Source organism: Melozone crissalis, unplaced genomic scaffold (assembly GCF_028551555.1).
Source record: "Melozone crissalis strain CALT ecotype California unplaced genomic scaffold, PUWL_Pcris_2 ptg000012l_1, whole genome shotgun sequence".
Lineage (NCBI taxonomy): Eukaryota > Metazoa > Chordata > Aves > Passeriformes > Passerellidae > Melozone > Melozone crissalis.
Window position 1 is genome coordinate 14,434,798 of NW_026535790.1, and position 27,187 is coordinate 14,461,984.

At 46.2% G+C, this 27,187-nt stretch overlaps 1 protein-coding gene across 2 annotated transcripts in view; it reads left to right on the top strand.

Moving 5' to 3' along the window:
* The first annotated feature begins 6,869 nt into the window (after positions 1 to 6,869).
* EPN2 (epsin 2) overlaps positions 6,870 to 27,187 on the top strand; it is a 40,390-nt gene continuing 20,072 nt past the window's right edge. For both annotated transcript variants that reach the window (XM_054270948.1, XM_054270949.1), the window contains exons 1-2: positions 6,870 to 6,977; positions 26,260 to 27,033. In XM_054270948.1, the coding sequence (XP_054126923.1) occupies positions 26,439 to 27,033 (595 nt within the window). In that variant the 5' untranslated portion in view covers positions 6,870 to 6,977; positions 26,260 to 26,438. The remainder of the gene's footprint in view (positions 6,978 to 26,259; positions 27,034 to 27,187) is intronic.

Consider the following 27,187-nt stretch of genomic DNA (forward strand, 5'->3'; position numbering starts at 1 on the left):
GTTAGGATTGAACACTGGATTTCTGGAGGAATTCTTGCCTGCAGTGCTGTGCAGTTTGTTTGCTTTGTGGAGTCCTGATGGCTTGTCATGAATCCTTTCCAGCCCAGCTGGTGAATTTTTTTAATCTGCTTGTTTATCACACACAGACCATGTATTTACAGCTCTGCAGCATTGTTTAGGGTTTTTTACAGAGTGAAAGTTCCTGGGAAGCCCTGTTGAGTATGAGATGGGGCAGCAGGGACAAGTTTGGAGTCACAACCGTGCATGCAGATATGAAAGTTTCAACTGGCTCTGTGAGCCTGGGAATGGAGGAAGTTACTTGCAGAAGTGGGAATCAGAAACCCAGAAATTGGGCCAACCAATTAAGGGGCTGGCTGGATGCTGTGCAAACACAAACCAAACAGCTCTCAGTTTTCCTCTGTCAAGGGGAAAAGCTACCAGCTTGTCAATGATGGGCACCCAGCTGTAATCCAGGGATGTGGCAGCACTGTTCCAGCCTCTCTGTTTAAAGGACACAAAATACCTGCAGCTTCCAGTACTTGCTCTGCTTTGGGGGTCACATCTTTGTGTCTGAGAGCAAGGCTCTGAAATTTGACCCAAACTGGCTGTAGCTGTGCAGGGTTGGAGCTGAGGTGGCTTTGCAGGCATTGGATGCTCTGGGAGCAGAGCTCTCATGAAGGAAGCTCCAGTTGTCCCCACGATGCCCCAAATCTCTGTGAGCACCCCACTGTGGTGTGATAATGCTGATTTCAGTGTTGGCACCCCTGACTCACCCCAGGTAAAGGGTGGATGATTTGCTGCATCTGATTCCTGTGGTGCTGTCTGGGGTTTTGTGCTTAAAAATGAAACTCTGTGCTGGACCATGTCCTCAGCAGTGGCCACAGGCTGGGTGCTTGGTTGGTACACATCATTTCCCCCCCTCCTCTACCAGTGTACAAAGTCTTTTGCCACCCTTTCCAGCCAAAATCCCGGCTCCAGCAGGAGAGAGGAGACCCAAATCCCAGAGGATTCTGCAGAGCCAGGAGCAAAATTCCTGACAGTTCCTCAGAGCCAAGCCCACAGGGCGTTTTCCCTCAAGGTTAGAAACAGCTGGGAGGAGTGAGGATAAACCTTGGCCACGTGAGGTGAGATCCTTGTGCAACTGCACAGGTCATCCTGCAGGTTGGGAGTGATTATGGAGCCTCTCTCTATCAGTGTGAGGATGGGCCTGGGGCAAAAGGGAGGGGCTGCCTCTCCGGGTGACATTCTTTGGGTGGCTGCAGGAATGAGGAGCAGGAATCCTGACGGGAGATGTTGTCCTGTCAGCTCCATCCTGGCAGGAAGTGCTCTTGTTGTGACAAGGAAGAAGTCAAGAGGGGTAGAACAAACTGTACCAAGCAAAAGGGAATGCTTACAGGCTCTGCCTTGGTTTCTTGCTTTGGGGAGCCAGATGGTAACAATAAATGAGCCTGACTTTGCTGGGCCTGAGTCTGCCACTCCAAACTGTGCAGATGGTCCTAATGGGTGAGTGCTCCCAGCCTGGAAACAAGCAGCAGATCCAGGCTCTTCAGGTCAAATGTGTTCCTTGTGTCCTATAAACCCAGAAAAATACCTCCTCAGCACTCGGTGCGGCCTTGCATGGCCCTGTCCTCTCTTTTGTGCTGATGTGGGTGCTGATCTGAGCCTCTGGTGAGCTGGTTCAGGGAGCTGAACTGGCTGGGAAGCAGCACTCCCCCCAAAAAAGTGATTAATCTTCACCACAGGTGGTATAAGCTGGTGCTGGTGGCAGGGAGGGGTGGTGGAGGAAGGGCAGGAACCACAACACCCTGACTTAGGTCAATTAAAACTTGTGGAATTTCACCCCCAGGCTTCAGTGGGATTTAATGTAAGCAGCACAGTAGGCCTTGGCTTCTTGCTGAGGCATGGGAGAAACTGCACCTCCTGAGCAGTAAGGAGAAAGGAATGAGGGAAGGTGCCCACAGATGAGAACAGCTCCAGCTTCTAAAGAAACACAACACTTGGTAATTACTAGAACTAAGCACATTCAAACGTCACTGCCTCTTGCACTGTCAGAGCACATTCATTTTGAGAAAATCAGAATGTGCTGGGCTTGCATTCTCCCTTCTCTTTTCATGAATCTGCCAACGTGTTCAGAAAAGGTCTGGTTTGAATACCCATATTAGAGGTGCATTAATTTTGAACTTGTCAAAAGGAATATTTGCATTGGAAACAGTTCTACAAGTTTGTCTGCATCACGAAGGGAACGAGCCCCCTCCTGCTGGCTCTGTTCTGATTAGCTTGGGTTGCTTCCAGCTGAACTCAGGCACAGGCTCACTGGGCTCTACTCTCCCATCCTTCTGCTTCTCTCCCTTATTTAAAGATGTTTGAAAAAGCCAGGCTAAATATGATGGGAGCTAAACTCTTATTTTGGTTCTCCTCGCTTTGTAGACAAACCCTGCAAGTGTGGAAGGGCTGCAGACCCCGTGGATCCCTGTGTCTAATTGAAGCAGACAAGACTGTAACTCAGACTTTGCATATTTCAATGAAATATTCATGAATCCAGGAGAGAATAACCCGGGGTGAACATCAAGTTGTATAATCTCAATATATTCTCTATAACTGTCAGCAACACGCAGACAGCTCAGAAAATTCCGGGGAGGGTCTGTGCTTGTTGAGAAACATCTCGCTGCTTTGGCTCTGAGGACAATGATGATTGTGTTTGCCCAGACTATTTAATTAGCAGATTTCCCAAATTGGGCTCTCAGGGACTGAAGTCCCCATTCACCCCATGTGGAAGCATGTGGCTTCTCGGGAAGGCTGGGAAGCTCCAGCTGCCACTGGAGTGGAGGTGCCCAAGCAGGCAGTTCCTCACTTGGCTGTTTAATCCAGGCTGAAGATCTGAACGTTAAACACACCTTCATTAGATGATGCTCGTCTCTATTTCTGCATTGATTCCTCTGAAGACCTGCAGGTTAGGAGTGGGAAGGAAAATCAGTAATGGAGCAAAATGACTGTGATTTAGAGATCGGATTGCAGGCAGCCAGGGCCATGCATCAGGATAATGAGATTCAGTCTTGTTTGCTTACAAGCACTGGAGACAGAAGCAGAAAATGTGATCCACCAAGCCAGCTCTCAGGAAATGAGGAACAATAGAGTGAGGAAATCAAATTTCAAACGGCAGGGATATATTTATCGAGTTTTCCTTGGGATTTCTGCAGAGCTTTGGGGCGTTCTCTGGGCAGTGTTTTTTCGGGCAGCTGACATATGGCAGGAGGATTAGATCACTGCAAAGCACCGTTGGTTCTGACCTATTTGTTAATGCGGGGCTGGGGTCAGCGGCAAGGGACAAATGCACTTGTCAGTGTTTGGGGCTTTTCAAGTGCTGCTCCTGTTGTCCCTCACACCGTGGCCAGACATTTGGAGCAAACTCATTAGCTAATTAGTGCTGTGCTCAGCCCCACGTGGGCGATATTCCCATTATGGCTGTGGAACAGGCCCTCCTGAGGCTCCCTGGCAGCTGCTCTTCCCTAGGTTAGCTGGGAGGGCAGCTGGGGGAGGATGTGCCTTCCTCATCGTCTCTGGGAGAGCCTCCTGCATTCCTGACATCCTATTCCTTATCCTCCTGCTCCTTATCCTCCTGCTCCTTGCCTACTCCCACTCACTGGGGCCACTGCCACCAGCTCGTCTCTGGTGACCAGTGACAGGACCCAAGGGCACGACGTGAAGCTGTGCCAGGAAAGTTTAGGTTTTCAGGAAAAGGGTTTTCAGCCAGAGAGTGCTGGGGCACTGGGCAGGTTCCCCAGGGAATGGTCATGGCATCAAGACTGCCAGAGCTCCAGGAGTGTTTGGACAACGCTCTCAGGGACACAGTGGGATTCACAGAATCACAGAACAGTTTGGGTTGGAAAGGATCTCAAAAACCCTCCAGTTCCACCCCTGCCATGGCAGGGACACCTTCCACTATGCCAGGTTGCTCCAAGCCCTGCCTAACCTGGCATTGGACACTTCCAGGGATGTGGCAGCCACAGTTTCTCTGGGCAGCCTGGTCTAGTGAAAGGTGTCCCTATCCTTGGTGTTGTCCTGTGCAGGACCATGAGTTGGGTTTGATGCTCCCTATGAGTTCCTTCCATATCCCAAGGATATCCTGGGAGTCTGTGAGCTGCCTTCTCCATGTGCATTGCTCTGCTGGTTATCAGGGTGGTGCCACAGCTCCTGGTGCCCATCTCAGACTGCAGATTGTGGCCTTGGACTCTGTTCTACCAACGCAGCTGAAATGTTGTGGGCTGGGAAGGATCAGAGATGGCTCGGGTCAAGATCCAGGTCCAGCCTGCTCCAGAGAGGGATGGGGCAGGGCTGCAGTGGGAAGTGTTGTGCACCAGCTCCTGCCTTTGAAATCAGGACAAATGCAGTGACCTCCTGTTGCTAATAGGAAACAAGAGCCATAAATCCACTGCCGTGAGTCTGCTCAGGGGCCGCCAGGAGGGAACATCCCTGTGCAGCTTGGGCAGAGCTCTGCTGGTGCAGCTCTACCACTCATGTACTGCCTAGGGCAGCAGGAACACTGCACTTTAAGGCATTAGCACTGATAAAATAATCAAAAAATAAGTGATTTTACATGGCTGGTTTGTTTTACTCGCACTAAGGGGCTTGATCTGGTTGATAGAGAAGTGTTTTTTTGGTGGAAGTGTGCCAGCTGCAGGAGGTTTTTGCTGGGTTTGCTGATTTGCACACTTAATGATGTAGACAGACACCTGGGATGGAGCTGGGAATGGAGAGGAAGCTGCTCCTGCTCTGGAGAGCTGTCTGCCGAGATCTGGAAGGAGCACAGGCAGGAAAGAAGGCAGCAGGAACAATCCTGTTCTTCCCATTTTATTTTAACCAAGAGCTTTCTTCTCCTCCTTTAGAGCTGTCAGCACCTGATCATTAGGATTAATGAACGTGCACAGAAACATTGGGTTTCCATCATTGCTGTTTTCTTGCAAAGAAGAAAAGGGGGGAGTATTCTTTCAGCTCCTGCTGATACCATCAGATGTGTGCTGATCCCTTATTTTTTTCACCCAGAATTTAATCCTGCCTAGCTCAAGGTTAACAGCTAAGCCAGAATCACAGCTTGCTGCAGAAGATTCGGAGCTTCCCAGCTCCCAGATGGTGTTCAAGGCATTGGAATGTGCAGCATTTCTAAACAAGTTGCTTTTAATGCAGCTCACCCGGCGTTTCACTGCAGTCCCCGTTCTTCTGTATTTAAACCTCAAATCTGTGGCAGATTTCATAGTGGCTCCATGGGAGGAAGGCTGGGCTGTAAGTGGTGGATGCTCCATCCATGGAAGTTTCTAAGGCCAGGCTGGATGCATTTTGGAGCAGCCTGGGACAGTGGGAGGTGTCCCTGTCCCTGTCAGGTTTGGAATGAGATGATTTTTAAGGTCCCTTCCCAAACCACTGTGGGATTTGATGAAGTTTGCAGCACTCAGCCTGACCCTCCTTTCACTTAAAAGCAGTGACTCATAAACTGGATTTTGCTCCACATTTCTGTTTTCCTATGCTTTTGTAAGGCACGATTCCTCAGGAATTGGGGTTTTAAAGAACCAGCAGCAGCTCCAAGCAGAGCTCTGCTCTCCAGCTTCTCCCTTGGCCCACACCAATCCCGACTGTCTCCCGAGCAGCCGTGTCCCGTTTCCTTGAATTGTCTCCTGGTTTTAAGATGGGAACAAATATATTCAGGGAGGACTACAATGGGAGCAGAGCCCTCCTCCAGCCGTGTGCCGGACACAGGTTTAGTCATTATCCTGAGGGGAAGGACGTGTGCTCTGACCCACCCAGACCCTCCTGCCACGTTCCTGCCTCTGTGTCCCTGCTGGGCTCCCCTTCATCACCCAGTGGGGTGACCCTGATCCAAAAATGTGTCCATAAAGTGTCCCCTTAGCCATAAATGTGGTTATTTTATATTGGCATCTGCGGTGGGAGTATCTGTGCTGTGTGAGGCAATGGGAGCTGTGCCAGGGAGGTTCAGGTGGGACACTGGGAGGGATTTTCTCATAGAAAGAGTGAATAAATATTGGAGTGGGCTGGCCGAGGATGTGGAGGAGTCATTGGCCCTGGAGGTGTTTAAGGAAAGGCTGGATGTGGCACTCAGTGCCATGGTCTAGTTGACAAGGGGGTGTTTGGCCACAAGTTGGGACTTGATCATCTCAGGTCTTTTCCAAACTAATTCATTCTATGATTCTCCTTTGGGGGCTGACAGCCCACACTGGACCTCGATTTTTGGGGGGCAGCCCTGTCCTGAAATGTGTTTCTCCTGGGCGCTGTGAATGTTGGGTTGGAGTATGTTCCCCAAGCCTTCTCCTTCCATCAAAACCAGCCCCAGACCTGCTTTAAAGTGTACCATGATCCATAAATGTGGTTATTTTGTACTGATATTAATTAATTTCTAATTTTTGTCCCCTGGATTTTGGGGGATCTCTAGCCCTGAACCCACTTCTTCCTCGGCTCTGTAAGCACTGAAGGGGATCCCCAAGCGCCCTCCTTCCATCAAACCCAGCCCCGCACCCTCCCTAAAGCGTTCCCTGACCCATAAATGTAGTTATTTTGTAATGATAGAGCTGCTTTTTATTATTTCACACAGGTTTTTTGGGGGACCCCTGAGGAGTTTCCCCAGGCGCTCTCCCGTGCAACGTCGCCCGTGCCCGGGGGCCGATCCTGCCTCGCTCCGCACTGGCGCCGGGTCCGGCTGCGAGGAGCCGCGCCAGGAGGGAGGGAGGAAGGAAGGGAAGAGGGAGGGAAGGAGGGGAAAAGGGAGGGAAGGAGGGGACGGGCAGCGCCGCGTCCCCCCCGCCCTCAGCGCGGCCGCGCCTCGGGGCCGCGCGCGGCCGCCGGTTCCGCCTCCTCCGCCGCCTCCCCGCGGCCGCCGCCGCCATGTTGGATGGTGCGTGTGGGTGTCAAGCGCAGCCCGCGGCCGCCGGGCACCGGGACACCGGGACACCGCGCCCGCCCCGCGCCCGCAGGTCAGCGCGGCTCCCGCGGGCCGCGGGACGGGACGGGGGGAACGGGCGGGCGGCCCCCGCAGCGCCGCCTTTCCCCCTTTCCCCGCGGGGCGCGGGGTGGGCGCGGGAAGGGCCCCCGGGGGTCCCCGCGGGGAGGGCGCGGGGCCGCGGTCGCCTTTGTTGTCGCCGGTGGGTGGCTGGGCGGGTGGCGGCGGGGCCGGGCCGGGCCCCCGCGGCCCCGGCTTCGGGCCTGGCTCCCGATGGGCCTCCCGGGGCTGCGGGGGATGGCGGGGCCTGCGGGCTCGGGGGGCTCCCGGCGGCGGCGGCGCTGGGGCGGGGGGAGCTCCGCTCCGCCCGGTCCGACCCCCGCCCCGGCGTTGTTCACCTCCATCGTGGCGGGGCCGGGGATGTTTTGTTGTATTTTCAGTGATATCGTTGTTTGGGAGATGTGTGTTAATGCTTTTAATGATTTTTAAGGGTCTGTTTTATATAGGGGGCTTGGACTAGATGATCTCCAGAGGTCCCTTTCAACCCTGATAATTCTGTGATTCTGTAATATTCTCTCTCTCTCCCTATATATATTTACATTGATACATACTTATATATATTTTTTAAAAAAATTTTTATCTGCAGTACCTGTGATGCTAGAGATTAGGGTTGGGTAGCCAGCGAGCTGTATTACATTATTGCTGTGAAATGTATTGAAACAGTAATTATCACAGGCTGCCCGCAATGGAAGTCCCCTATTTTAAAGCCGTAAGGCTTTAATGTAAATGTTAAAATATTCATGTTAAGATTTAAAGCTCTAAGGCTTTAAGACTGGTAGCGTTTGGTCTCAGTTTTATGGGTGTGTAATGCTTCCCCCTCCCCCTTCTCAAGTACGGTATACTGATGTGAAAAGCCAAGTGAGATTTTAAATTGGACATATTTCTTGTTCTCATCTATTAAGAAAATAACCTGAATTATCTACAAGCTCATCCATTTTCAACAGGAGGCCTAAAAGACTTGTTAGGATTGTGAAGCTGTTGCAGATGTTATGGGCTGTAGAGTCTGACTTGAGGAGTTCAAAATGCAAATCAGGCCACGAGATTAAGTTTTATTATTCTCTCCACTGAAATGCTTGTTTTATGGTAACACAGAACTCTTGCATAATTCCAGTGTGTTGCTGTGTTTTGTGAGACACAAGGTCATAGGAAATTATATCGTTGGGGTGTGAAATGTGGGATGAATGATTTTTTAAAAATCAGAAATATATTGTAATGGTATCTTTAGCAAAATGCAGCCTGTTTAGGAGTTACTTCTAAATATGTTTGTCTTGGCTGGTTCTCAGATGTGTTATTTTTGAACAAACTCAAGTGTAGAGTTTTATTGGGAGGAATCAAAACTTTTGATAAATTTTCCTTTATGGACTCCAAGTAATGGTAAACTAGCTTGACAGAATTTCAGAGATAAACTTCCCCATATTAAATATTTAACCATGTTATCAAAAATTATCAAGCAGAAATGACCCATGAGTGTGCATTCCTGAAGGCAGATTCTGATAAGGCCAAATCGACTGTGGGTTCCATTTGAGGAAGTTTGACTTGGGGGTGCTGGTGGTAACTTCCTCTATTCCATGAAGTTACTCTGCAACATTTCACCTGTGTCACAACAGCTCTCTGACACAGCAGCTTGACTTTTACATCTGCTGAGGAATGGAAATTGTTATCAGCCTTTGAGAAATGCAAGGCAGCACTCCCAGGATCTTTGAATCCCAGAATGGGTTGGGTTGGACCTCAGAGCTCATCCAGTCCCACCCTGCTATGGCAGGGACACCTTCCACTATCCCAGGGTTTTCCAAAAATGATCCAGCCTGGCCTTGGGCGCCTCCAGGGATCCAGGGGTGGCCGCAGCTTCTCTGGGGACCTGTGCCAGGGCCTCCCCACCTTCCCAGGGAGGAATTCCTGCCCAATATCCCATCCAGTGCTGCTCTCTGGGAGTGGGAAGCTGTTCCCCCTTGGCCTGTCACTCCAAGCCCTTGTAAATAAATATTCTCTCTCCATGGGCTTGTCTCCTGAGAAAAAGCAGACGTGTTTATTAAGTAGAAGCTAAGCAGTGGTAATATGGGTAATATTTGGGTTATAAAAGTGCTGTTTATGAGTTACCTGATGGGTGTGGAAGGACCAGAGGAGAGAACCCTGACTGTCACATAGCCTGGCTGGTGATGTTCATGTTGGTTTTCACTTGCATTATTCTACAGTCACATTTAATGAAGGGTTCACAAACATCTGATGTCCAGTGTAATGCAGGCAGCAGAAATGAATTCATCTTGCACTGACCACATCATTATTTACATAACTGGTTAATCATGCTAGTTTTGTTCCAGCTGTCAGCCATTTGATTGCTTTAAAACTTGGAGCTTTTAAGAAGCCTCAAATCTTGGATCACTGCTGGGAAATGCCAAAGGCCTAATTTGTTACTTCATAAAAATGCTGATAGTCTCTCTTGATACAGAAATCGGGTTTTGTTTCTGTGGTTGTTGTTTTTTTTTTTTTTCCTTTAGAGAGAGAGAGAACAATCATTAAATGATAATCAGTTTAGGGGAAATACATTAAAGAGTAGTTACGATGTTCCTGATCTTGCTTTTCTTAGGTCTCCTACGTGGGATGGGGAAATGACTCTGGCTTTTGCTTGGTGTACAGGAATATAAGTTACTCTAATACCTTTCTTTAATGACTGGTACTCAGGAAGCAACTTCCCAGTCTTGCAGGGCCATATTTGCAGAGTGCTAAAGTGTCCCTTGGGATGTTGCTAATAGAAAATGAAATGTGCCTGCTTTGTAGGAACGCCTGTAATGTTCTTTTCCCACTTTGCCTCGCTCTGATCTGTGCAGGGAAAATATCGAAACGTACCAGCATCCTGCTGGCTTAAGTGCTTCAAAGAACAGCAGGTTTTTGTGTGTTTCAGTAGCCCGGCTGCTCATTAAGGAGGCAGGAGACTCCATGGAGGAGAACAACACGGATTGCTGTGCTCTGGAATCAAACCTGCCGGGGCTGATTGTGGGTCTGCTAGCGTTGGTGTGCTGTAGGTTTGGTACAGACTGGGCTGTGCTCAATACAGACCCTGAAAAGCCCGAGTTAATCACTTCAGCTGGTTGGTACAGGACTGCTTTCCTGTTCTGCGTGGGGAGAGAATTCAGAATGGTTGAATTCAGAATGGAGAATTCAGAATGGTTGAATGTGAGTGAGTTCAGAGACTCTGGGCTTCAGGATGGATCTAGAACTCAGTGGCTGTTGGGCTGAGCCTCTCAGTGAGAGGTGCAGCAGGTAGAAAGCTACAGGAAAATTGATCTTCTTTATTTATCATTTCACAAATAACAGTTTTGTCTCTGGTTTCCAAATTTGGGGTTTGCTTCATTTTATGGTGCTGCTCCAGTCCATTGATAAAGATGAAGTAGTTGGGTCAGAAGGTTCTGTGGTGTTTTCTGTAGGTTACCAGTGGTTGTAGGCAGAGTTTAAGGAGAGTAGCTTAAGTTACCAAGATTGGGTTCTATGTAAATATCTAATAGTGAAGCTTGTATGAATGATGATACTAATTAGAAAATCAGTATAGAAGTGCTTTGTGTTTGTTCATTGCACTGGCACTGAGGATGTCTGCAGAATTCAGTTTGTAATTCACCATTGTTCCTTTCTATATGGAAACACAACTTTGAGTTATGCTAGCAAGATGCTTTTCCTCTGTGCAGATAATTTTCAGCTCATTTTTCTGGTATTGTTACAAAAATTGAACTTGAATTGATCTCAGAGCCAATACCCTGTGTTACATTAATTGTTAATAGTGTGTCTCTGTGTTTCCTGTCACCCAGGGCTGTTAACATAAATGCCTCTAACCGGTGCCTGGAGCTTGTGTTCAAGGCCAGGCCTGGGCTGTTCACGCCTCCTGTGCCTTGGCTTGCCAAATGCAGCCCTGTGCAGGTGGGGTAGGAGCTCAGGCTCGGACAGGTCCCCGCTGGCAGTGGGAGTGCAGCTGCCTCTGGGTGAAACCAGTCCCAGCCCAGGCCTGGCTGCAGCTCCACCTTGCAGGCTCCCTTATCTGTGTTCTGTGCTGGAGGTGGCTGGGGAGGTTTGAAGGAGTCTCAAACACACTCTTGTTTTGTTGTTGTGATCCATACAAATTGTTTTCAAGGCACAGTTTTCCTTCCACCGTCAGGAGTGGAGCTCCCTGAGCTGTCTGGAGTAATTAGCTGAAATTTGTGTGTGAGATCTCTGCAGTTTCCTTCCACCCTGTTCTTGTTCCTTCCTTTCCTTCTACCCTGCTCCTGCCTTTCCTTCCACCTTGCTCCTGTTATTTCCTTTCCTTCCACTCTGCTCCTTCTCCTGCCTTTCCTTCCACCTTGTTCCTGCTCCTGCCTTTCCTCTCACTCTGTTCCTACCTTTTTTCCCACCCTATTCCTTCCTTTTCTTCCACTCTGCTCCTGCCTTTCCTTCCACTCTGCTCCTTCTTCTGCCTTTCCTTCCACCCTATTCTTGTTCCTTCCTTTTCTTCCACCCTGCCCCTTCTGCTTTTCCTTCCACCCTGCTCCTGTTGCTTCTTTTCCTTCTACTCTGCTCCTTCTCCTGTCTTTTCTTTCACCCTGTTCCTACCTTTTCTTCCACCCTTTTCCTTCCCATTCCTTCCACCCTGCTTTCTCCTTCTTTTCCTTCCACCCTGCTCCTTCTTTTCCTTCCACCCTGCTCCTTCTTTTCCTTCCACCCTGTTCCTTCTCCTTCTTTTCCTTCCCCCCCGCTCCTGCCTCTCCTCCCAGAGCTGTTTTACCACGTTGTTTGCAGTGCCCGAGCCTCTCATGTCACCATACAATAAATCCTAAATGGTCGTGAGGTCCAGGAGAGTTTGGAGGGTGGCCCAGGCAGGAGAAGGCCTCTGTGCTGTTTCTCCTGGCTCTTTGAGGCTTTTTTGTTTTTCAGAATGCAGCACTCACTGAACAATACTCATACAAATTAAGTAATAAATTATTGTTTTGAAAGTTCAAAGCTGCTTATGAGTTTAAAACCATGCCAGACACCTTAGTTAGAGATGTTTTATGTTCACCCTACCAGACAGAAATCTGAAGACTCCCTTGCCTTGTTTGCTTTTCAGTATTGCAGGAGTTATGGCCAATTTTGAGAGCTGGAGTTTTAGAACAAATTCCTAAAATTCATGGTGGAGTCTGGGGGTCATGGCTGAAATTCAGCAACCAGACACTGGTTTAATCTCTCTCCTGTATAACCTCATAGAGACTCCCCTGCCCTTCTGGAGATGTCACTTACATAATGTGATGGCTTCTACAATCCACCTGGGAGTTTTCATTATTTAAAAGCAGAAACCCAGGCAGAGCCAGCTCCCTACTTCTGTTGGATGGGTTTGAGTTTTGCCACCAAGAAATGTTACAACAGACCTGGTACCCCTGCTAGGGAAAAATACCAATGATGGCTGGGATGTTCTTTTACATTTTTATCTTTATTCTCCCAAATCATATTAATTTCTAGACTTAACATCAATTTAGTAGTTTCTGAACCTTTGCAAGGGCAATGGTCTTCTCAGAGCTTTGCTAGAACAAAGACATTTTAAGAATCTTAATAGAGAATCGTATAATCTTATTACTACTGCTCCTGTTTAAATCACTTCCTTGTACTTAAATAACAATCTGTCACCAGCTATTTCTTGATTGTAGTTTTTGTCAGTTGCAATTTATCCCCCTCCCTGGTTTGGTTGAAGTTTTTTTTCCCCCTGATTGTGCAACCTTTAGGTTGGCAAAGCTCCTTCTTTCTCACACAGTTCCTCTGAGTCCACTGGGAGTAATCGCGTGAGTAAATTGCTCACTGGTGCAAGAGCTGTGCAGTTCACGAGTAAAACCTTTGTGGGACAAACCCCACTGAAAGCACTGATACAGACAGTTCTGATATTCCTCAGGGAGAGACCAAACAAAGTCTTTTTAAAGGTAACTTCTCCCCTGGGATGGCAGCACAAGGAATCCCTCAGACTCATTTCCCTCGAGGTGGGAATTCTGTTCCAGGAGGTTCCTCGTGGGGATGAGCAGACCCCAAGCATCACCTCATACATCAGTTTTGTCATTCTGATTTTTATTTCTTTCTTTCTTTTTAGTGATGAGGATTTCTTCAGCCAAATCTGTTGACCCAATTGCTGCTGAAGCTGCTTTCCTACTGACTTTCAGCTCTGTTTGGACAGGGATGAGGCTTGTGACAACAGCAGTAAGGCAGAGATGTTTGCTCTAACCTATGAAATTAGCCAGAATTGAAGATCATTAATTAATCCTTATCTGCAGAGCTGTTCTAACATGCCTGTTCTCTGGTGGGGATGGTCAAGCACAGTGTGCTCTGCCACGTGCTGCACGTAAAGGAAAGCACTGCAGTTGTTAGCTGAAAAACACAACTTGAATATTTTTAATTATTCACTTAATTAATCGGAGGAACACCCTCCCATTTTGTGCCATTGCTGGATTGTGACTGGTAATGTCTGGTTAGAGGTTCCTGATTACCCTCAATGTTCACATCCAGGGAAGATCTGATGCATCTTTAAAATGCCCCTGCCCAGGTATTTAATTATTTGATGAAAACTCTTTCTCTAATGACCACTGGAAAGCACAAACTCCCCTCTGTTGTATTATCTAATGAAATATTTGCCTTCTGAGCCCATCCTGCCTTATTGCAGGGGTTTGATTGCTTCTTGCAGTGTTCTGCTGCTTGCAGTGATTTTTTTTTTTTGAAGGATGGAATGCTTATTACCTTTGAGAAGTGTTACTATATTTTGCTGCTGTTGTTGAGCAGAGTTCATGAAGTTAAACTTTGTCTACCAATTTAGAAGAGTTTCTCAGAAAGTCAAGACAGTGCCTCTGTTGGAATGTTTTCAGATAAACAGCATAGGTGACACAGACTGCTTTTCTTAGGAGTATGCAAATGCAGATCAGAAATCAATATTTAATACTGTAATTATGGAGAATATTTTCAATTTGTGCATATTTTTAAGGCAGAAATTTCTGTCTGCTGCTCAGAAGAACAGCATGACTGTCCTTGCACCAGGCTATGATTGTGGTATTTCATACTTTTTCAGCAAAGCTGCTGCTTTCTGAAGATTTTATTGGTACTTGGGTGATTCCTGTGAAATATATTTATGTTTATATGTTTACTGGTTCTCTTGGGAAGCTTTAATAAGGAAGTAAAATACAGGAATGTTTATAATTGCTTTGACTTGGCTTTCAGAATTCTTGTAGAGAAGCTGAAGTATAAAAGCTCCAGTACAGCAAAATCACTTTTAAACTGGTTTATTGCAGAGGAGCACTGAGGTAAATCATCAAAGGAGTTTTTAGTCTGCAAAACTGCTTAAGTGTTGTGTTTAAAATTTACAAATCGCTGACCCCTTTGTGAGCCAGACTGAAATGTCTGGCTCTTTTTTACGTTTGACTACCTAGTGAATAATCTGCTTTTGCCTGGCCTGCTGCTTTAAACACACTGAGTGCTGCAATTGCCATTTTGGTGTCTGTCTGCCAACCAATAGTGCCTGTGTATATTTAATTCCAGGAGTATTTACATGGCTTTAAAAGTCAGGACGTGTTTTATGCTGGAGATTGGGAATTTTGGGGAGTGCTCTGCTGAAATGGTGAGGAGTGAGGAGCGGCAGGAGAGTTTTGTAGCTTGTCTTTATTATTCTGGTTTTAATTTGCTTTATGAGGGGGTTGTTCTGCAGGGGATGCTCTGGATCAAGCAGAGTGTGAGCGCATCTTCACTCTGAGGGTGAGGGACCTGTTGGTCTGGGGGGATCCCTGGTTTTTGGTGCTGTTTGCTTTCAGGTGTGAGTGCAGGAAACGCTCCAACATCCTGGATGCAGGGACACTTTTGTTCTCTATGCTCTGTGCAAAATTGTGTCTGGATGCTTTGGCTTCCAGCCAGGCTTTTAATCTCTGCTTTTTTGTGTCAGCTTGGATAGTGTATATAATGCTATAGTGCCTTTTCCTGTCCCTGGAAATGCTGATTTTTAGTTTTATTTTAAGAAGGGTTTTCTTTTTCTTATTTAGAAGAAAAATAAACTTTAAAGGAGGAGGAAAGTCTGTGCTGGTTTGTTTTTTTTTTTTCTTTTTCGTTTTTGTTGTAGTTTATGCTTTACAGAAAGGCCTGAAATGTTCTGTCAAAGCTTTAACTCTTGTCTCACAAATTCAAAATTTAGAAACGGGACAGGGCAAGGTGGGGAGAGGGTCTCAAGGTAATTTGGAGTGAGATAAGGGGAGAATTAAAAACACATTCAGTGCCCCTTAATGTGTGAAATGGATGTGCCTTTAGATGCCACAAGGCTTCTTCTTATCTCTTCTTTTTTGTGTCAGCTTGGATAGTGTATATAATACTATAGTGCCTTTTCCTGTCCCTGGAAATGCTGATTTTTAGTTTTATTTTAGAAGAAAATTTAAAGGAGGAGGAAAGTCTGTGCTGATTTTTTTTCTTTGTTTTGTTTTTTGTTTTTGTTGTAGTTTATGCTTTACAGAAAGGCCTGAAATGTTCTGTCAAAGCTTTAACTCTTGTCTCACAAATTCAAAATTTAGAAACGGGGCAGCACAAGGTGGGGAGGGGTCTCAAGGTAATTTGGAGTGAGGGAAGGGGAGAATTAAAAACACATTCAGTGCCCCTTAATGTGTGAAATGGATGTGCCTTTAGATGCCACAAGGCTGATTCTTCCATCCAGCTTGGCCAGTCTTTTGTCAAAACTCCTATTTTAACTATTTAAATAAAATACGGTGACTTTGGCATTCTGTCCCTGCACGGGAAAGCCGAGTACAAGAGAATTTAGCCCCGCCTGCCTCTTCCATGCTAAACAGATGCAAATCAGAGCCCCCTCCCTCCAGCTGCCTGTTCTCTCCTCCTGGGTTTCATTGTTTGGATGAAAGCTGTTCTGGTGCCAACTCCCAGCCCAGAGGGCAGGTGAGAGGAATTAAAAAAATCCCAGATTCCAGCTCGGTGATTAACATAGCGTTTGGAGCTTGTAATGTCATCCTTGCACACAAAACAGAGTCACAGCAGCTTCACAGAGCAGAGGTTTGTCAGAAAGGCAAACATCAAAGTGGCGAGAAGAGAGGAGTTTATTTAAAATATAGCAGAAAGACTTAAAACATTGGTGCTCACCTATGAGAGCTATTAAAAATTAAAGAAGAGCCTTTGAAGGCAAGCATTAAAGATTTAATAGTATTAATTGAATGAAGCCGTGGGAGTTGAGGATGTGCAGCCACATGTGTGAGTGTATGTTCTGGGTTAAGGCAGCAGAGTGCTGAGACCTCAGTTGGCTGTGCTTGCTCTGGAAGGGCTACCTTAACAAACCCTAATTATTCTGGGGTTAATTAGAGACACCATTAGAGCTGGGAGTGTAAACACAAGGAGGGGACTTGGAGAGAAGGAAAAGTGCAGAGCCCACCAGCCTTGGCATCCCTGGGCAGGGCAATGCAGGCAGGGTCCTTCCCAATCTGTATTTAAGGATAATTTTGTTTATGTCATTAAGGCTGATTTTTTTTTTTTCAAGAATAAATTCCTTTTCCTTTGTTGTGAGAGCAGTAACTTAATACTGTTGTGCTCCAGCCACAGGTATGGGCTTTCTTTTGGCAGCTGAACTTCCATGTTACTTGATAATTATTTTCTTTTAAGAGTGGCTGATTTTGGGAGCTTTTTAGCTTTTCTTCTGCTTAAAACTTTCACTGTTAGGAAAACTTCTTGACACAAAAACAAAATCACAGTTCAGCGTGGTGTGGAGGGGATTTTGTTGGGTTTTTTTTCTTTGCAAACTAAATACTCGATTTAAGGCTTAACATATTTGCACTGTACATTAAAAAGCAGGGAAAAAACCAAATCTTTGGATCATTTCTAGAAGGAAAGAGCCCTGAAAGCTCCTTGCAAGGTGGCTTGGCAAGGGAGGACATGGAGGATTTGATGCTCTGGGAATCCTGGTGTGGAGAGGCACCAGCAGCCCCATGCAGAGGGACACCAGAGCTGAGGGAGATCTCAATAAATTCATTTTTCCTCCTTCAGGGAGGGGAGGGTTGGGTGAGCCCTTCCTGCTGCAGATGTAGTTACCAAATGATTCAGCACAGTGCCCACGGATTGGAGCAATATTGATGAATTCATTACTGCTCCCTGATGGATGTTAATGGGCCAGAATCTCTTCTGTGCATTTGGACTAGGTGGAAAGCTCTTGAAAAAAAAAAAAAATAATGAGAAAATGGAGTGGGTGAGTTTTTAAGCCACTTTTGTGTTCTGCTTTAAATGGGAATGTTTTTAATGACTTGCATGAAAACAATGGTCAGAACAAGAATCACCAGGCGGCTCTGGGAGGGACAGGGAGGAGCAGAGCTACACCAGGGATTTCTTGCATTTTATTCAACATATCCCAAGCCACAATCACTGCTTTGGAAACAGAGGTGGGTATTGCCTTTTCCATGTGGGTTCCTTAGGAGATATCTGGAGTCCCAAGGCCATGGTCCAGCTGCTCCTTGCAGGGTATCAGAGCTGAGGGGTAGGAGATGTTCTCAGCAGAGCTGACTGGAAGAAAATGACCTTTAATGAAGGAACAGGCACAGATGCTTTTGAGTAACAAGTCTTTGTCATCCTCTTTGAAACGAACAAGCTGCCTCCCACTCAAATCATTTTCCGTCTAAATATCCAGAATAGATAAAAGAGTAGGTAGAATTTTACTGCTGGAGGATGGATTCAGAAAACTTGAGGAATTGTTATGCTGACAGCTGAAAATTCCTGTATATCTGCATAGGAGAATGTGGGATTCACTGGCATTTTCATACCAGATTTTTTTTTCTTAATTCCACAAAAATCAACAAAATCATAACACGATAATAACAAATATTTTATTTATTACAACAAGGATGACTCTTGTTTTGGGAAAGGAATTGGAAAGTTTGAAGCAGAAAAATGAGGCAAGATCCTTATGTCAAATGTGCTCATATTTTAAAAAAAAATCTTTAAGTGATTCACTTCCATCAAAGCTGAACTTAAAAGTACAGCTCAGAATCAGGAACTGGGGCACCACAGAAGTTGACCAAAGAGAATTATTTTTATATTATTCATTATTCTTGAGTTCTGTTTCCTGGGAGCCAGAATGCAGTGTAGGTCCAGGCTGCTGGTGGCACAGCTGGGACCTCTGCTCTGGAATTGCTCTGCCAGGGGGAGGTGCTGGACACGTTAGACAGGTCTGAGAGGAAGAGGGAGAGAGGTGGGTTGGCTTGGGAGGGATTTTGGAACCCGTGGTGTGTGCAGTATGAAAAGATAAGAGAGAGATATGGAGGAGTCAGAGGAAAGCTGAACATTTGGTGTTGCAGGACAGAGCTGAAATCGGGGTGGGAAAAGGGCAGGGCTAAGATTTTGTGAAATTTATTAATTTGGAGAGTGAGAAACCAGATTTCCTCCTGGAGTGTGGAATTGCTTTGTCCTTAGGCAGGAAAAGGAGATTTCCCAGGACTCCAGCCTGCAGTCCTTGCACATTCACCAGGTCCCAAAGCTGCACCATCAACTCCAGCTCCAGTTTGAGCTCCCCAGGAGCAGCTTGGCCCTGTGAGCTGTAACTGGAGGCTGCTGGTGAAATGCCTGGTGCTCCCCGTGTTTGGGGTGTTCTTTGGAGTAATTGGAGTGCCCTTGGCATTAATGGGTTGGGTGTTGTGGTGTGTGATAGCCCCAGCCCTGCCTGCCCTGTGTGTGGGGTCAGGCCCTGGGGCTGTCCCTGCTGTGGGGCAGGGTGGAGGGGCAGGAGCTGGGGAATGCCATCCTCACTGCTCCTCTGAGCAGCAGATCCTGCTCTGGAACCCTGGCCTTGGGCCAGAACCTTCCTGCAGGGAGGATTTTGGGATGAGTTTCCTACTTTGCAATTTTACAGCAATTTATTCACAGAATTCCACAATGATTTGGGTTGGAAGGGACCTTAAAGCCCATCCAGTGCCACCTCTGCCATGGCAGGGACACCTTCCCCTGTCCCAGGCTGCTCCAGGCCCCATCCAGCCTGGCCTGGAACACTTCCAGGGATCCAGGAGCCTCCCCACCCTCCCAGGGAAGGATTTTCACCTTAACTCATGAGCAGACAGCTCATGGACCTGAATTTCTGAGGTTCACAGCAATCTGATGTTTGCTCTGATAGCTGAATTAAGACATTGTGGTGACTTTTCAAGATGATTGTGCAAAATCTGGTGGCTGTGAGGGAAGGCACTTGAAATTTTATGCCGTGAATGGACATTGATGAATGTAAGTAGGATATTAAATCAATCTGTTTTCTTTGCAGGCTTGTAGTTTGTGCTGGCAGGAAGCACACTTAATTAAAATGGAAAAAATAGTGTTTGGATGTATGGACAGGTATTTCTTGGCATCTTGTACTTCTTGAACAATCCCTTTCCTTAGAAATCCATGTCATAAAACGAAAGTATTAATGCTTCAGCTTCTACCAGTAGTAACATGGAGAGTTAAAGTGTTTTTCCCCCCTAATCTTTGTCATGGTGAGCATTTCCCTCTGGCCTACTGAGTGCATTAATGTGGTTTCATGTCTGGTGTGTGTAGGAGGATGGGAGAAACTGCACTTGGTGACGTTTGCTTCATGTTAATAAAAGTGCAAAATCAATTTAGTCAATGAAATCATCAGGTAATTTTAAGTAGCAGGTATCTTCCCAAAATACAGAGTCTGATACATGAGCACACATTTAGGCGAACACGAATTTTAAATATTGCAGTTCTGTAGGAAGACACTGGGGATTAAAGAAGGAAGCTGACATTTGTATTTTTTGCAGTTCTTCCTGAGTTCAGGCTGATTTCAGCAGGTGCCTGTCACCCCATAACAGCCTAAGTGACAAGGCTGGACTTTTCTAATTAGTAATAGATTCTGAGGCACATCCTCTGGCAAGAGTATTGGGTATCCTCTTTCCTTCCAAAAGGAAAATGTGAAAGGAGAGAAGCTCCTGCTGCCCTTAATTGAGTTGAAAATACAATTCAGGTATATTGGGTAAGCTGAATTTATTTCAGGTTGTCAAGGCACATATTGGGTGGTCTCTTTTTTTCTGCTCAATTTGTGAGAAAAGAGATGAAATGCTTTCCTTGAAGCAGGTAATCCCCAGAGAACAAATTCCTTTGGGGAGTTTGGGGAGGGATTTTCACTGCCCTGTTGGATTAATTTGCATTTGGCATTTCTGCTTCAGTGTGTAATGGCCTGACTTCACCCTGGTGTGTAATTCTGCAATATTCTGGTATTCACTGCACACCTGCTGCATGGAGCATGAACTGAGATGTGCCCATGTCAGACAGTGCCCTTTTCCTGACCCAGAGATGGGGTCACTGAGAGGTGTTTTAAAAACTTTTACTCCATTTTCATTCTCATATGAAGGGTGAGACAATACAGATGTCATAATTGACATCACCACAATCAGACGTTAACTATTTCCTAATTACAATACATTATATTGTATTTTAATTACAACATAAGAGTTTCTTGGTCTATCAGCTTTAGCCACCCATGCTCTAAATGCCTTAAAGCCAGTAATCTAAAACTACCTCTTGTGGCTCCATCTTTCATTGTTCTATTTCTTTAAAGTATTTATCTTAAATACTAATCTTAAATTTAATCTTAATACTCTCCAAAGTCTTTTAGTCTTTTCTTATCATAGAAAACCAATCAGCCAATTTAGATTGATCAATGACCTCTTAAACAAAAAAATTAAATATTCTTTAAAAATTAATAAGTGAACAAATACAAAAAAAGCACATCAAGCCTACAAACATGCAGGTGGCACTGTGGGTGACACCTGACCTGGCTGGAGAAGGAGGAATGTGTTATTTTTAAAGAGCTGTTGTCAAAGCTTGTAATCCTAAAATTAGCTCCTGGTGCAGGTCGGATTTGGGTCGTGGTGCTGATCTGCAGGTCTGGCAGAGCTGTCCCCTGTCCCAGCCCTTCAGGGCACATTTACTGCCCTGCTGGCCAGGATTCCAGCTGCAAGGGCCAGGGAGCTGGGGGGACAAAGCCCCACAAAGAATAGGGGAGCTGGGGGGACAAAGCCCCACAAAGGATAGGGGAGCTGGGGGTAACAAAACCCCACAAAGGATAGGGGAGCTGGGGGTGACAAAACCCCACAAAGGACAGGGGAGCTGGGGGTGACAAAACCCCAAAAAGGGCAGGAGAGCTGGGGGGACAAAGCCCCACAAGGGCCAGGGGAGCTGGGGGGACAAAGCCCCAAGAGGGCTGGTGGAATTGGGGGTGACAAAGCCCCACAAAGACCAGGGGAGCTGGGGGGGACAAAACCCCACAAAGACCAGTGGAGCTGGGGGTGACAAAACCCCAAAAAGGCTGGTGGAGCTGGGGGGGACAAAACCCCACAAGTGCCAATGGAGCTGGGGTGACAAAGCCTCACAAAGGCCAGGGGAGCTGGTGGGACAAAACCCCACAAGGACCAGGGGATCTCAGAGGACAAAGCCCCACAAAGGCCAGGGGAGCTGGGGTGACAAAGCCCCACAAAGGCCAGGGGAGCTGGGGTGACAAAGCCCCAGCAGCTGTGGTTGGCAGGTCCCAAAAGGACATGCCCAGGTGGTGCTGCTGTGTGAGGCAGGTCAGAGATTTGCTCCTCACCCCCCTTCCCATCCACTCTGAGAAATGAGCTCCCCATGGAGCTCAAATCCTGGGAGTTTCAGGAGACCAGGAGTAACAAAAGGTGCTGTGGGGAAAACAGAACCAGATTTGTGTCTGTAAATGTCTTTTAGAGCTAAAAGTCTGCTCAAGCTGGAGCTGCTTTCCCTCAGTGAGGCTGAGACAGGACTGGAAAACCAGTGCAGAATCAAACCTTGGCACTCATGAATATGCATAAATTTGAAGGAGAATTATCTTTCAGCATTAACTCTTTAAATAAAGAAATAATTTGGCCACCTGCTGTCTGTGAAAGCTAACCTTGTTCTCTCATTTGTAAAAGGGAGTGGAAGGCTTCCAAAACTTTGAATTTTGAACCATTTCCTCTCCTCAGAAATTACACTGAAGACAAGCATTTAAGCTGTGAAAAATGGAGCTGAAACCTTTCATCTGGAGTTAACCCTGTTCTCCAAACCCTTTGCCAATCTGTATTTGTAACTCGTTTCCTAAATAATTTTGAAGCTTGAGGAAGGGCATTGATGGGAATTTCAGGCTCTTCATTTTGCTGTTTTATTCCCATGAATTGCTGTTTTCTCTGCTGCAGAACAGCAAGAGAGAGCTAATAAGTGTTCTGCTTGTTGGCTTTTCTGGGCAGTGCCAAGTGTCTTCTCTCAGTGGCCACGATGCACAGTTGCCCCTTTTCCTGTTTGGTTTTGGGATTGCAGTTGAATATTCTATCCCAGGCAGGGGAATGGTACCCTCTGGTCAGCCAGTTGTTCTCTGAGAATAATTTATGAAGAAAGAAAAAAATCAGAGAATTAATAAAGTTGGAGAATCTGTCTAGCAATGTGGGTTTAGTATGAGAAAAAATGGCTTTTTTCTGCATTATATTCCTGATTTTTATATGAAGGTTTGTGCTTGAGTTTTTTCTGATTTCTGAGCTGGTTGTGGGAAATGAGACTTCCTAAAACACAGTGGGTTTGGATTTAGACACACAATGAGCTATCCCAGAAAAAGCAGGATGTGAATTTAGTGTCAGGCAATGGGAACCCTTTTCCTTTGCCATAAATAGGAGCTGACTTCTTGTTGGGGTTGGGGTTGTGTGTGCAGGTGTGGTGTTGGTGTCTGTCTGTCAGATTCCTCACTCAGCACCTGGCAGCCGCTTCTCTGAGCCTGCTCCTCTGCAGATGGGCAGGAATTCCCTGATTGATCCTGGATTCAGGTCCCTGAGCATCTCCTGCCCCTGCCATGGCAGCCTGGTGGAGGGAGAGCAGATCTCAGTGTGTTCCCCTGAGAGGGGAGGCAGCAGGGCTGGGCTGTTTTTATGCAGATTGATGTTCTGCAGACACAGATCACAGACTGACTGAATTAATAGCTATTTTCCAAACCTCCCTTCTGATGCATGTGACTTACAGTAAATGTCTAATCTAAGGATATATGTTGTCTGTAATACTGTTAATTAAAATTTTATGCAAATGTCTGCTGAACTCCTGATGTTCAGTGTTAATTTCCACGCTTGATATTAAAAGCTTTTCATACATTTCCTGTGCATGCTTAGTTGGGCTGTGCAGATATTTACCTTCAGGCTGATACAAAGGGCATTTTATCAGTGCAGACAAATCCTGGTTGGAGTTTTGCATTCCAGAGGTGTGAATGGATTCTGCTGAAAGCCTGTCTATAGGTGGATTTGTGGGGCTGTTTGCTTTGAACTGAGTTCATGAAGGACTTTGTGGCTTGGCCTTGGTTCTGTGTTAGTCTCAGCAAGTTAAAGATGTTGCCTCATGCAGATTTCATGCACTGAGCTTCATCTCTTGTGAGAGAGATGAGGATGAGAGGCAAGAATTCCATCTGTCTGCACATTGTGTGTAGGAGAGCACCAGGAGAATTCATTATTTGTGTGATGGAGCTGCTGGATTAGGGAGAAGGGCACGAGGTGTTTCCCTCCAGGTTAGTGTTCCCTCCTGCTAACACAGGTAAGCTTCACCCTCTTGTCTGCACATCTCTTTGCTTTGCCATTTGGAGATATCAGATACCTCAAATTCAGAGAAAATGGCTTGTAAGGACCAAGAGCAAAAATGAGGAAGGCTCCCCAAGACTGAACTGTTTAATTTTCACAGAAATCTGCTCAAGCCTTTTTCCTGCTAACCAGGAACAGCTTTAATCAACTGGTCTCACTTTCTGCTTTCTTTGCAACTCGGCTGTTAAAAATGCAAACTCACATTTTTGCTGAAGTTGCAAGCGCATTGTGCTTCCTTGTGGTTTGTTGTGAGAAGTTAATTCACTGAAAAAAAAGAAATCTAAACTTTGTGTGTAAGAATTTGTTAGAATGTGTTAGAAACTCTCCCTCTTTTATGCAGTTGGGGCGTTTGGCTTTTTGATCTGTTTAATGATAAAAGAAGTTGTTGTGGTGCTGCAAGATTTGGAACAATCCAGGAGAAAGCTTCCATTGTGTGGTGAGGGAGCAGAGTGGGTAAAGCAGGGACAAAACCAGAGCTCTTGGGTCAGTCCCAGAGCCAGGGCAGGACCCTGGACGTTGGTGCAGCTGCACTGGTGAGGGAGCAGCAGCTCCATCACCTTCCCATCCTGCCACCCATCCCCTGGGTGTTACCATGAGGTTTAGAATAAGTTGGTTGTTATGGGCTATGAGCAGAGTAAGATGAAAACATGTCCATCAAGAAAAGGAAAAAAACAACCCTTAATATTTCTCTCATGGAAGTCCTTGGTTTTCAGGACTGAAGATATGAAAGAGAAGAATCCCTCAGTGTTGATGGATTGATGGGTTTTGAGTCTATTACAGAACAACAAGTGAAATATTGAATTTCCTGGAAGTGTGTGAATTGCTGGTTTCTCTTTACCCAGTGTGTTCCCTCCTGTGTTTGCTCTGGGATTGTTTTCCAAAGTGCTGCTCCAGACTCAGAAAAGCTTCCAAAGGAGTTCTTCCTTTGGTTTATTCTCTAAAACCAAGTGCTGCTTTCCTAGTGGTCTGTAATGGGAGGGAATGAAGGCTCTTTGCTCTGTTTTTTAGACCTTGATAGCTTTGAGTTGCATTTAATCAGCTCCAGAAGTGATCCAGGGTTGGGTTGTTCTTACTTGCAAAGCTTAAGAAACTTGGAGTATTTTCCTGTGCTGTTGTGTAAAAATGGCTGGATTTGATTTGAGAGAGAGAAAAGGGAAGCAGTTGTGTTGTGAGGGTGGTTAACTCTTCAGGGATTTTTACATGTGAGGTATTAAAATGATTTTTCCAGAAGCCTGTGAAGTTGTAAAGTAAGAAACTTGTCTATGATTGAGGAGATACACACAGGTGAGGAGGCACTTGCTCCTGCAGTGTACCTGTAAAATGATTTTGGGGAGGCCTCTCATCCCTGGCCTTGAAAGAAAGAAAACTTTCCTAAGGCAGGAATGTTGTTCATAAATTTGCAGTGGGTTAAAGGACAGGAAATGGGGTTAGGAGTAAATCTTGGTTCTCACAGGATTGGCTCTCCCAGCCAAGTGTCCTGCCAGAGATCAGTGCTCTTGCAAATATTCCCTTCAGCAGATTGGCCTGGAATAATAAGGTGGCTAAATTGAAGCAAATTAGTGAAATTTGAATGTAATCTTGAATTGAAAGGAATGATGAAAGATGGAGACCTGCTGAGGGATACAGTGGCAGGTGAAATGAATGCACAGGGAGAAGAACTGTGTGTATCCCAAGAAATGGGAGTTTAATGTGTGCATGGAAATGGCACTGCAGCAATTTGGAGAATTATAACAATGTCAGGTTTGAAATCTGTGCTCTCCTTGTCTCCAGTGTCTCTGGTTGGTTCTTGGGGTGTTTGGAGGAACATTAAAGGACATCTGGATGGGCATCTCTGGACGTGGCCAGCTCAGTTCAGAGTCCCTGCTCAGTGTTTGTGCTCCCAGGGCTGCTCTGTGTTCATGGAATGGCCAATCTGCCAGTTTGCTCCAGTAATTTATTCCACAGCTTAATAGGCCTCTGTTTACTTGAAACAGTGACCTTAACTCCAGAACTGACCCAGCTTTCCAGCTCCACAGCTTGTCCTTGCCTTTTCTTGCCAGTCATTTTGCCTTTACAATTCCATTCTCGTAGAATTAAAAATTCTTCAGTGCTGTGTGAAAGACACAGAGCAGAAAGTGTGAATCTGCTGAGTGTTGTCAAATGAACAAAGCAAATGCATTTGGGAACAAAAAAATTCCTTCTAATATACTTATCATGAAAGGTCACCTTGAGTTGGAGTGTGTTGGGCCACAGGATCTCTGTCCTGAGACTGAGAGGGCTTTAAAATATCCAGGGTTTCAGAAATGGCTTGGTTGAGTTTTTGGAAATTTGCTTGTCCTGTCTGGGTGCAGATTCCTGCTGAACATGGAATTCCTCACGTGGTTTCACCTCAGCTCTGTAATTTAAAGTTCTAGGTAGGAAAATAAATCTCCAGGTTGGACTTTGTTTCTGGTTTGCTTTTCAGATTTTCCCTTTGTATCAGCGTGATTGTCTTCATGCTTTTGTTTTGCTCAGCACTTCAGGTTTTTAATCTTCAGTGTTTAATGTGGCTCGTGAGGAGAACAAGCTGTTTTCAAAATCAGAAAAAATTTGAGGAGGAAAAAATGAATCTAGGAAAATTTCTCCCGAGTGTGTGTGGCTTGCTGGCTGTGCAGAACAATCAGAGCCAACTAACCTGCTCTGTTTTCTTTCCTCGCTCAGGTCATGATTTTCATTTTCTCGTGTCATTCTCTTGAGGAGAGGAAATGATTGTAGTGGAACGTGTCACAAGCACGCCACTGCTCCGGAGCCTTTGCTGTTCAGAAACGTTCCTGGGAGAGCAAATTTAGCCCTTTGCTGTTTGTGTTGTGGGATCTGTCTTGGGAAAAAGGGAAATAAAAATGACGACTTCGTCTATCCGACGGCAGATGAAGAACATTGTGAACAATTACTCAGAGGCCGAAATAAAAGTTCGGGAAGCGACCTCAAATGACCCCTGGGGTCCTTCCAGTTCCTTGATGACTGAAATAGCAGATCTGACCTACAATGTTGTGGCCTTCTCTGAAATTATGAGCATGATCTGGAAACGCCTCAATGACCACGGCAAGAACTGGCGACACGTCTACAAGGCCCTGACTCTCTTAGATTACCTGATTAAAACTGGCTCTGAGAGGGTGGCCCAGCAGTGTAAAGAGAATATTTTTGCTATCCAGACGTTGAAAGATTTCCAGTACATCGATCGAGATGGGAAGGACCAGGGCATCAACGTGAGGGAGAAGTCCAAGCAGCTGGTGTCCCTTCTGAAGGACGACGAGCGCCTCAAGACAGAGAGGGCCCAAGCCCTGAAGACCAAAGAAAGGATGGCTCAGGTGGCCACTGGGGTGGGCAGCAACCAGATCACCTTTGGCCGAGGCTCCAGCCAGCCCAACCTGTCCACCAGCTACTCAGAGCAGGAGTATGGGAAGTCTGGAGGCTCCCCAGCGTCCTACCATGGCTGTAAGTACAGCAAACTCATCCAAATCCCTTTCTTTGGAGGGCTGCTCCTGGGGGTGGGAGGAGTGAGTGAGCGGTGCCTGTGGGAGGGTGAAATGCTGCCTGCCAGGGGGTCTGGGGTCCCTCTGGATCTGCTCTGTGCTGTTGATGTCTCTGC